The sequence below is a fragment of the Arabidopsis lyrata genome (genome assembly GCF_000004255.2).
Source record: "Arabidopsis lyrata subsp. lyrata unplaced genomic scaffold ARALYscaffold_37, whole genome shotgun sequence".
Lineage (NCBI taxonomy): Eukaryota > Viridiplantae > Streptophyta > Magnoliopsida > Brassicales > Brassicaceae > Arabidopsis > Arabidopsis lyrata.
Genome location: NW_003302521.1, coordinates 39450 through 50885, shown reverse-complemented (window position 1 = coordinate 50885; position 11436 = coordinate 39450). Strand labels below are relative to the sequence as shown.

The 11436-nt window shown below is 37.3% G+C and overlaps 3 protein-coding genes across 3 annotated transcripts; 1 reads left to right on the top strand and 2 right to left on the bottom strand.

The window, feature by feature from the left end:
- Positions 1–6: 6 nt before the first annotated feature.
- Positions 7–1746, bottom strand: LOC9299140 (rRNA-processing protein EFG1; the record flags this gene model as incomplete). The annotated part of the gene is made up of 7 exons (XM_021019274.1): positions 1435–1746; positions 1083–1212; positions 862–989; positions 595–733; positions 388–502; positions 230–293; positions 7–138 (listed from the first exon to the last, which is right to left on the bottom strand). Coding segments are annotated over exons 1-7 (861 nt in total), but the record flags the coding sequence as incomplete, so codon positions are not given.
- An 87-nt stretch (positions 1747–1833) lies between these two features.
- On the top strand, positions 1834–4673 carry LOC9299138 (probable disease resistance protein At5g43730). The gene is given in 3 exon segments (XM_021019268.1): positions 1834–2208; positions 2211–2930; positions 2933–4673. Coding segments are annotated over 3 exon segments (2562 nt in total). The 5' UTR covers positions 1834–2081; the 3' UTR covers positions 4648–4673.
- Positions 4674–5436: 763 nt separating this feature from the next.
- On the bottom strand, positions 5437–11087 carry LOC9299139 (putative ion channel POLLUX-like 2). The gene is given in 24 exon segments (XM_021019262.1): positions 5437–5710; positions 5793–5903; positions 5985–6058; positions 6143–6212; positions 6300–6347; positions 6424–6500; positions 6581–6707; positions 6771–6863; positions 6937–7050; positions 7144–7389; positions 7486–7562; positions 7673–7820; positions 7908–7992; positions 8286–8372; positions 8501–8531; positions 8534–8604; positions 8692–8846; positions 8924–9022; positions 9133–9200; positions 9458–9528; positions 9852–10105; positions 10421–10506; positions 10582–10637; positions 10984–11087. Coding segments are annotated over 24 exon segments (2427 nt in total). The 5' UTR covers positions 11061–11087; the 3' UTR covers positions 5437–5608.
- Positions 11088–11436: the final 349 nt, after the last annotated feature.

Here is an 11436-nt window from a genome sequence, read left to right as displayed (position 1 = left end):
AGGCTCACTTCTTCTGTTTGAAGTGTTGTTTCTCGAGGATGATGGCATCTCATTCCTCTGTACATATGAATTCTTTCTATAATTTGATTCAAACCTTGCTTGTGGTGGAGGCATTAAAGCCCTATCAGAGTTTTGCTTCTACAAGATTTCACAACATTCAAATTCTTAAATCAGAGTTTGTCATAGAAACCATGTCTGTAGTAAAAAGTGGCATCACCATTCATCGTACCTGATTCCTTTCATCACTAGACATGCCAGAAGTTGCTCTACCAGAAGCACTAGAAGCAGCCTCCCTAAGAAATTTAGTCAGAAATTCTCTTTATTAGTAAGCTTCAATTAAAAGTATTAACGTCTAAAAGAAAGTATTCCACATTTAACTAGGCCTACTTTGCGCTTTTATCGGTCAATTCATCATCTGCGTCTGCTTCATCGCTTGAACTCCCTTTATCAAAGAAATCATCATCACTAAGGTCCAGAAGACCATCGTCTTCACTCCCTGTCTCTGTTTGTCGACAACCATAACATAAATTATCAATTATTAGCTATGATACTTCATAGTTGGGAAATAAGCATCTCTAAATATCATGTGTTTACCTTCTAACTCTTTCCCACTAGCAGCAGCAACAATAATATTGGCTTTGATCTGCTTCCGCATTTTACCTCTCTTCTCAATTACTTCTGAATCCTCAGCTCCAGTAAAAAGAGATACATACTTCTCATTTTTCGGGAAGAACTGCAATTTCACATTTAAGAAGAACAGAGATTCTCAACTAAGCTCATTCTAAATCATATAACTAACAAGCAGAAGGATGAGAGATAGTAAAAAAAGAAGGAAGGTAGAGTAAGTAAAAGTGAATTTACCCGAACATACTCAAGGTCTTCTTTGAGTTTACTTAGTTGCTCAGCTATATCTGTATCGCCCACATGAGCAGATGAAGTACGTTGTAACTTCTCAAGACGTCTAATACTCCTTTCGATCTTTCTCCGCTCTAATCAAGAAAATAAAAAGCTCTAACTTCTCAGGCATCATTACTAACTAAATCATGACTAAATATTAGACGACAGGTAAAAGCTCTTCTTACCAAAGAACTTAATCTTTCTGTTCCTAAGGAATATTTTACGTTCAACAGCAAGACGGGTATGAGCGTCTTGCTGCTTCTTCAAATCTTCCAACTTCTCTACTAAAGACTCTCTTACTTCAGGAGGCAAATCCTACAGAGTATCAAAAATACATCAACATTCAAAATTCTCAAATGGGTTTGGTTCTAATTGACCATAGATAATCAAATTCTCTACAAGAACACAACCTAGGAATAACATTGTAAACCCTTAAGCTCTACACCACACAAGCTAACTAAATCGCCAGAAAGGCTGGAACTTTAAGAGAGATTCTATCAAAGGAACCCTAATTTCAGAGAGAGAAAAGGAGCTGACTTTACGAAGAAAGCGTTCAACGGAACGCATCTGATTCTTGATGGAGACAGTCTTAGGTTTCTTCTCTACACGCAATACTTTCGACCTCCGACTACTTCCCGCCGCCTGATTAGGTTCCGAAACTCTTCTCTTGGCATAACCTCCGTGCGCCATGACTAAAGGATTTTGCCAAAGCTTTTGAAGTAGTTGAAGAAGGAGGAAGAGTTGAGACTTGAGAGAGCAACAGACAAAAATTAGGGGTTGTGTTTTTTTCTTTGTTCGGCGTTAGAACGCAGCGTATTAGGGGATACACAACTAGGTTGAACCGGATTATTTTCCGGTTAAACCGGTCTGTCGGATTGTGCTCTTCGTATTTTATGGCTTAGTAAATTTCACATTTGTGGATATCAAACTTCTGACTTTTCTTGAAGCTACCACTACTTTTAATAAACTGGTTAATCTCATTTAAACAATTATTGGTGACTGTTTCAGTTTCTCAATAAACTAATAGACATTGCTCTCTTGACTTATAATTTCTTGATACAGTCAGTACAGGAATGCACGATTGTATTCCTCTTTCTCTCCACCATTCATCATTTTCTCTTGTGTTGTTTCTTGCATCGCCTTGGCAGTAATCCCGGGGGTTTCTTTCTTGAAGTTTGTGCAAAATGGCGGACTGGCTTCTACTAATACCCTGGAATAAAATCTTCACTGCTGCATGTGGCTGCTTTTTAAGCGATAGAAACTACATTCACTTGATGGAGTCAAATCTCGATGCTCTGGAGACAACTATGGAAAACTTAAGAATAGACGAGATGATCTGTTAGGAAGAGTTTCCATAGAAGAAGATAAAGGTTTGCAACGGCTTGCTCAAGTCAACGAATGGCTTTCAAGGGTAAAAAGTGTTGAATCCCAATTCAATGATATGCTTGCGGCTAGAGCAACTGAAACTGGAAGATTGTGTTTGTTTGGATATTGCTCTAATGATTGCGTATCAAGCTACAATTATGGTGAAAAGGTATCGAAGATGTTGGAAGAAGTTGAAGAACTTCTATCTAAAAAAGATTTTGTAGAGGTGGCGCAGAAAATTATACGTAAGGCGGAGAAGAAGCATATCCAAACCACAGTGGGTTTGGATACATTGGTTGAAATGGCATGGGAAAGCGTCATGAACGATGAAATAAGAACCTTGGGTCTTTATGGTATGGGGGGAGTAGGAAAAACCACCCTCTTAGCTTGTATCAACAACAAATTTGTTGAATTGGAGAGTGAATTTGATGTTGTGATATGGGTTGTGGTATCTAACGACTTGCAGTATGAGGGCATTCAAGATCAGATTCTGGGAAGATTACGTCTTGACAAGGAATGGAAACAAGAAACAGAAAAGGAGAAAGCTTTGTGCATAGACAATATCCTTAATAGAAAGAAATTTGTGTTGTTGTTGGATGATCTCTGGAGCGAAATGGATCTGAACAAGATAGGAGTTCCACCTCCAACTCGAGCAAATGGATCGAAGATTGTTTCACCACTCGTTCGAAGGAAGTTTGCAAGGACATGAAAGCTGACAAGCAGATAGAAGTTGATTGTTTGTCACCAGATAAAGCATGGGAATTGTTTCGAATTACGGTTGGAGATGTCATATTCAGCGGCCATCAGGATATTCCCGCACTTGCAAGAAGAGTTGCTGCAAAATGTCATGGCTTGCCACTTGCACTTAATGTCATTGGCAAAGCCATGGCATGTAAAGAGACTTTACAAGAATGGTATCTTGCGATTAATGTTCTGAATTCGCTTGGCCACGAGTTTCCAGGTATGAAAGAAAGAATTCTTGGCGTTTTGAAGTTCAGTTATGATAGCTTGAAGAATGGTGAAATCAAATCGTGCTTCCTATATTGTTCTTTGTTTCCTGAAGATTTTGAAATAAAGAAGGAGCAGTTGATAGAATACTGGATTTGCGAAGGCTTTATAAATCCGAACAGATATGAAGATGGAGGTACCAACCAAGGTTATGATATATTTGGCTTGTTAGTTCGTGCTCATTTGTTGATTGATTGTGGGGTCGGAGTTAAAATGCATGATGTGATACGTGAGATGGCTCTTTGGATAAATTCTGACTACGGAAATCAACAAGGAACAATTTGTGTGAAATCTGGTGCTCATGTACGTCTGATACCGAATGACATCAATTGGGAGATTGTGAGACAGATGTCTTTAATTCGTACTCACATTGAGCAGATATCTTGCAGTCCCAACTGCCCCAACCTTTCAACCCTATTACTCTCAGTCTCAGGTAGCTTTGAGTTGGTGGATATTTCAGTTGGATTCTTTCGGTTTATGCCAAAACTTGTGGTCTTGGATCTTTCTGGAAACTGGGGGCTTGTTGGATTGCCGGAAGAAATTTCTAACTTAGGTTCCCTGCAATATCTCAATTTATCACGCACACAGATAGAATCGCTACCAGCTGGTCTGAAGAAGTTGAGGAAACTAATCTACTTGAATCTGGAGTACACTGTTGCACTTGAGAGTCTTGTTGGGATAGCAGCAACCTTACCAAATCTGCAAGTGTTGAAATTAATTTATTCCAAAGTTTGTGTTGATGACATATTAATGGAGGAACTACAGCACTTGGAGCACTTGAAGATTTTAACGGCAAACATAGAGGATGCCACGATTTTGGAAAGGATACAAGGAATTGACCGATTGGCGAGTAGTATTCGACGTTTATGTCTAAGATATATGTCAGAACCTCGTGTAAAATTAAACACGGTAGCTCTGGGAGGTCTTCAATACCTTGCAATTGAGAGCTGCAACATATCTGAGATGAAGATAAATTGGAAAAGCAAAGAAAGAAGGGAGCTTTCACCAATGGTAATTCTTCCATCTACAAGTTCTCCAGGCTTCAAGCAACTCTCCACTGTTTTTATATTCAATTTGGAAGGGCAAAGGGATTTGTCATGGCTGTTATTTGCTCAAAATCTAAAGAATCTAGATGTGGGCGATTCACGAGAAATAGAAGAAATAATAAATAAGGAGAAAGGAATGAGTATTACCAAAGCGCATCGAGATATTGTTCTTCCCTTTGGGAACCTGGAATCCCTTGATCTAGATAGATTGCCTGAACTTAAGGAAATCTGCTGGAATTTTCGGACTCTTCCTAACCTTAAAGAATTCTCTGTCAGATATTGTCCAAAGCTACCTGAAGATATCACTAAGTTGTCCAGCTATGCAGAGTAATAACGGGTGATGACAAGTGGTCAATTGCTAAAGTGACGACCAAACCGAGTGAAGAAATCGAAGTAGAGTACCAATTGCTTCCTTTGTTTCATTTGTTTCCATTGTTTCTTTTTGTTTCCTTTGTTTCTTTGTTTGATTTGCTTCTGCTTCCTGAAAAGGAGGAACACTCACGTTTTTTTTTCCTCCTTTTTGTTTGCATTTGCTTCCTTGTGTGTAGGAACATGTAGTTCCAAGTTTGTTTCCTAATATATAAATGAAAAAGCCAAAAAAAAAAGGCAGAGAAATTTGAATAAAGCCATTACATAACAAGGTCTCTTTATCTCTCTCCTGCTTGCTTTGCTCCTACTTTGTGTAACAATTGGTACTGTTTTTGTTTCAGTGAACTCGTTATCCAGTTACATTTCTCAAAGTTTAAACTTTCCTCTCTTCACAGTGTGAATACAAAGATTTGTTGGTGTGTTTTTGTCATGTTCTGTGTTGTCTCCTAAGTAACGAGCCAGAGTTTGTCAAGGAGAGCATAGATGGCGCTGATGTTCCTGGATTGAGCTAGCTTTAGATAATTAGATCCATGGGAGACAGTGAAAAAAAAAAAAAAAATACAAGATTGTTCATAGAAATTAGAACGTTCATTGATTTCTAAGTGAGTCCATGTAGCCCACCACAAGCAATCAATTCGAAGTTTTGGCAATATCTTTACCTTTTTGAAAAAAAAATGCTCTTTTCCATACATCACTGGAAATAAAGATGAATAAAAATCATTACAAAGACTGATTTTTATTTGGGGTCAAATAAAGAATTAAGAGCAATGAATAAAAGAGGTTTCGATGTAAAAGGATTTGTTTATTTGTACAAATTAAACGATTTATTTAATGTTTGCATTTTTGAGTCAGTTTCCTTGCCCAATGTCGCTTGGTGTGTAAGAAACTATAACATATGTGGTATATGAGATTGTATAATATTTTCATAGTGTGATGGGTTGGTCTCCTTCAAGCTCTGATATAACAATCAATGAGTCTTCCATTTCGAGGGAGAGAGGTTCGTTCTTTGGAACCGGATTGATTATCTGCAACCACGGAAAACCGAGTTATCAATGTCCGTGAAGAGGAGGAGGTTAAATGTATGTTGCAGAGTAATTAAACACTCACCTTTTTACCGCCTTTTATGTAGCCTATGGCGACTTCTCTCCTTAGCCAAGCTCGCTCTGAGAGCTCAGTGAATGAAGGGTTCTCGCCCTCTTTCATGTACAGTTCAATGTCCTGTGTATCTCAAAAGCAAACTCGAGATTTTCAGACTGCAATTTTTATGATTTTTCAAACAAAGGAAGAGATTCTTTCAACCTTAACGTATATCTCGTCACCATCTGCGTCTAGAATGTCCTTCCATACCTCGTTCAGTTCGCAATTTTCAGCAACTGATTATAAAGAAAAGAGTATTACTATTGTTCGGATTGTGGACAGATAAACAAGAAACAAAATCGAAATTGATGAAATGTAACCTTGTGCTGTTACAAGGCTCATAACTTCCTCTGCTGCTATGAAAGTTAAGGACGGCTTGAGTCCTGTTATCTGTATGGTTTTGTATAATGTTTCAGCAACTTAACCGTGAAGAAGCTAACATAAAAAAAAAAAAAAAAAAAAAACGCCTTTCAATACCTGCTTGCCGAGTTTTGAGTCAACGATTTCAGAGGCTAGATTATGTACCTAAAGAAACAACAAAAGTAAGACGAATTCTACCTATGCAATGTGGTTAGGATTCGATGAAAAGTTAAAAGATTACCTTTACTCCAAGCTTGTTGCAGATGCTTTCAGCGAGTAGAAGAGAGTAAGCGGATTGTTTGTCTGCTCTAGATGGATCTAAAAGACATCAAATTATTTGTTAGTGTTACCATTATTGCAAAAGACGGAACTAAGAAGAACTAGTCGCAAATGCTTACCTCCAAGAAGCCAGTCTCGATCCGATATGACAAGGATGGTCAAAGGAATATTTTTGCCTTTTCTATATTTACTTTTCATACGGATTATAGTTTGCTTTAATGTATCATAATTCAGAGGATTCCCAACCTACAGAAGATTGAAAAACATCAATACACAATGACTTTGACCCTCTTCTTGTTCTTGATTTACCTTATGCGAAACTTGGATGTTCTTGATTTTCACTGAACTCATACTATCACCCACTCTTCTTCTGTCCTCTAACGGTACATCCGATAATATTTCCTGTGTACAGAAATTTATTAGTAACTCATTATGTGAGAGCCAACCAGAGAGAGATAATGATATATGATCATACCATTGAACTGCCTGGACCAAGATAGTTATCAAACTCCTCGATCATTTGCACAACGTCTCCACGCCAACCAAGTAAAAGTATAGATTCTGTGGGTCCTTTGATGGAATCTGATCCCTGTGTAAACCATAGAAATGAAAATCAGAGGTCTCAAAATTTTCGAAAGCCCAGTATAAATCAAGCATTACAGGGGCCAGTTGGGAGTCAGACCTTTGATAAGGACTTACGAGGACGCACTGTAATTTTTGCTAGCCGTGATCTTTTTTTCTCAAACACTTGCTTCCGAGTATCAGTCGCAACTGTAATGTTCTCAAGTTTCATGTCTGTATATAATAGTTGCTTCTTTTTCCAATTGAGAGGTGCGATAAACAATAGTTTGTCGGTTTCCATGAGCTCTTCGTTATCATTTGGGTGGAAATTTACTTTCCCATCTCGTAAAAGGCCACAGACCACAACCTGAAAGGAATACATGTAGAGAATGAAATTCGTAACAACTATCAAAAGGTACTGATTCGAAGAACGAAAAAACATTCTCCCAAGAGTCAATCCTACCTCCTGGAACCCCAGTCTTAATTGTCTATACTTCGTCCCAGCTAGATTGGGGAAGCTGCAAAGATTAAATACATTTTCTGCAACGAGTAGACTTGGTATTAATTAGTCTTGAATACATACATAATACAAACATGAAATAAAATTCTTAACATAGATAGCAGTAATGAAAGATGAAAGCACACCGTACTTGAGTAATTTAGTAGGTGCCTGTAGATCTTTATCAGGTCTTTTTGACGTGAGCATTGGACAAACAATTTCGACGTAACATTTTCAACCGGCTCCACTTTCAATCCCGAAATAGACTTGAGAAGATCATACGTATTAGGGCTTGAAACCTGCATTCATTTCCAGAAGCAAGAAAGGTAAAAGATAAGCATTATAAACAGAACCATTACTGCACAATATATAGTTACCTAATTTACCTCTACAATGGTTGGGATCGATTCCATCTTTTGTATAGGTTGAAGGGCTAATACAGAAAGAAATGCGTCTGTATCAACTTCATACCTGAAACAATGTTTAACTTAATTGATTCCTCTTTTACAAAGTAGTGAGATTCCATACATTTTACCACTAGCATATACACATAACTCTCTTAACCGCGTCCTATATATATCCCAATTGCTAAGCTAGCTAAGTAAACATATCGATATGTATTTTACTATGGAAAAGCTAAGATGAAAGAGTTACGACACTAAAAACATTACTACTCAAATATCTACCCGGAACTTCTCAGTTTCCATAATCTTTTTTCTCAAAGCTGACACACATATACTTTCCGAGAGTTGAATTTTTCTTACCTATCACCTTTCGTTGGTAGTATGATAATAGCACGTGCCATAGAGGCAGCAGCCCTCTCAAATGATTTCGTCATGTTAAGACTACAACTGCACTGGTAGACAGCATGAAATCAGCACTGTAAATGTATGCAAACCAACAAGAACCTGAATTAATATGGCATGTCAACCACTTTAGGTTCACTTTTGCTTAATAGGTAGCATGTCAACCAGTTTACCTCTGTGTAAGGATATCAATATGATTAAATCTCTGGAGTACGCCTCAGCTAGCTTGTCCATCTGCTTCCTTGGAGTATCAGACATGAGCAGAAGTCTCTGCTTCCCTGAAAGCATGTAACAAGGAAAAGTAAGTATCCCAGTCAACATAAGCCGAGAAATAAATTGTAGATATATAGAGAGACAAAAATACCTAGCTGTAGCGGTACCTAAGCGGACAGCATGCTCATGGTAGCTGTTCAGTTGCTTTAGTATGAAAGGTAGATGACTGTTTATTCCACAAATGATGATATGATCAGCTTCTAGGACTTGCATCTGTGCCCCTTCCCTCAGTTTTGTCATATTATACTGCCAGCCAAAGCGATTACGAATTTGTACCAATTAACAGTCATTTTTCACCAGTAGCGTTTATCTCAAGAACTTACCCGAAATTGTTCTGTCATTGTGCTTAAAAGCCGAGAGTAAAACAATATTCCCCAAATGGCTAGGACAAATCCAATGACTCTTTCTATGCGTGTCTTTTGCTGCATTTTTCAGTAGACATATATGCATTTAGTTTCAAGAACTCCATAGAAATATCTTGAGGCTTGTAATTTGAAATTATCTTTGGATCGGTGAAGAAGCAAATCATGACCTTCAGATGAGTAGAAGAGGATATGAGGCATGCCCAGGCTTCCCAAAGGCAGTCTTCTAATGGTAGGTCTTTCCTTCACATAAGTAAGAAATCATGCAATGGAAATTCATACGTTAGAGTTAAGTCCATTTACAAGGGTCTTCACTTAATATATAACATACATTAGATTATTTTGCTTTTCTACAATTTCTTCATCAGACTAAAACCAAGAATTGTGTTTTATCATTCATGTATAGAGTTTCAGAAAACTTCATCATATAACCACACTAAGACGATCTTGAGAAGGCTTTAAATCGATAAGCTAAGTTAAATAAAGTTGTGTTACCTGAATTTGAAAATAGGAGTCCCCCAATGATAACAAACGATACACATGCTATCATGAGCGCCACAAGGAACCTAAAATAGCCACGACAAGGGATCAAAACGGATGTCATAGTCACACAAAAAAATAGAAAACTACATATGAACTTAGGTGATCCTCAACCTCTATGTCCACACTATTGGAAGCCGAAAGATTTAAGTCAATTTTTACACTATTTCCATGTTGTATCATTTGAAATTTAGTGATTCATCCTAGCAATTCTGACACTTTCCAATATTAACCATCCAATACCGCCAGTTGCTTCGGTAATTGGTACCATTTGTACATACAACTATATTACAGAAATAGAAGAAACACAATTACCATGAGGGTAAGAAATATTGGGTTTAGAACATACGTGCCAATGTTCTTCTCAAGCTGAATATTGAACAGGTAAAGAAACCTTGCAAGACCCCATCTGATATCTTGAAAAGAAGGAACGGAGACGTCCAACTTGAGAGGAGTAGGTAGAGAGTTCGATGCACAAGCAAAAGGCAAGCCAGCCCCCACTGAGTTCTGAACGAGGAGGGGAAGCACTTGACATATCTTTTGCGCTATCCTGAACACCACATACAGTGGGATGCATCCTACCACCAGTTTATATGGAAGACTCTGCAGATTAAGAAGATTATATCTTAAGGATACGAAATATTTAATCTCGATAACTATCCAAGAAGCAAACACATTGAAAGACATTACATACACCAGTAAACACAATTACCTAAGACTCATCCTTCAAACCAAAAAAACGGGTGTATATAAGATATCAGAATAATCATCAGATGGAAAAAGAAAAAAAAAAACGGAACGTTGTGCAGTCTAGAACTTCTTAAACACGAAAGGAACAGATTATTCGACTTGTTCTGCACAGTACAGGACCAAGAAAAAAAGGATATATACATGAAACTGGACATGGTTTAGCTTCACCTTATGGAATTTGGAATTAAAATCATTCAGGTTAACACTAGACGGCTCTGTGTCTCCTGTCCTCTGAGATTTGACTTTGAAGGTCCCTGTAGTATAGGAAGAACATGAACAATGAGACCCTAAAGAATTGCATTAAAATCCTTTATTGTAGTAAACCTCACCTGGGCATCTAAAAGACTCAATCCCACCTAAAGGTAGAGCCTTTAAACTCAAGCTCCTGCAAAAATAAAAAATTGTAAGCATTAAATACACAATGCGACTAAAACTCAGTTTTGGATTATAGTCCCAAATTCAATTCCAACTTAAACCCTAAACCCAGATTCAGAACTTCCATTAAAACTCCAAAAATTAAGAACCATCGTCATTTCTAATCAAAACCCATTAAACTCTACTACATTTTATACAGTAAACAAACATAAAACAGCTTCACCGGAAAAAGAAACAAAAACCCAAATAAAAAGTCGAAATCTTTGACAATCACAAATTTCATAACCATCATCTTATGGATAAGTCACACCCACCATGATTCATGAAAGCAAGCAAATTGAATTATAAGAAAAAACCTGTTAAAAGACGCGAATCGATCTACTCGTGAAGGGAGAATCAATGGCTTCCAGGTAAATAACTGAACAGCCACCATAATTTCTCTCTTCTCCTTCGCTCTCTTTCTTTTTTTTTGTTTTTGAGGGAAATGTGTATTTTAATTAGAGTCAAGTCAATTATCGACTTTTTTTTGTTGTTGTTAATGACTTTTAATATTTTGGATCATCTTCTCAAAATTAGTATTCACACAAATAAGTTGAGTTAGAAAATTGTGGTCACAACTTATCACACAGTACTAAAGCAAACAAAAATTGTGGTCACAACCAAAAGTTGTTAATGATTTATGTTTTGGATCATCAAAAAATCTGGTCTAATTTTTATTTTTTTCATGATTAGGAGGTTTTGGATCCGTGGAGACGTCTATTTCCATTTCTAGGACGGTGTTCAAACCATGTAATTTATTTTTGAAGAGC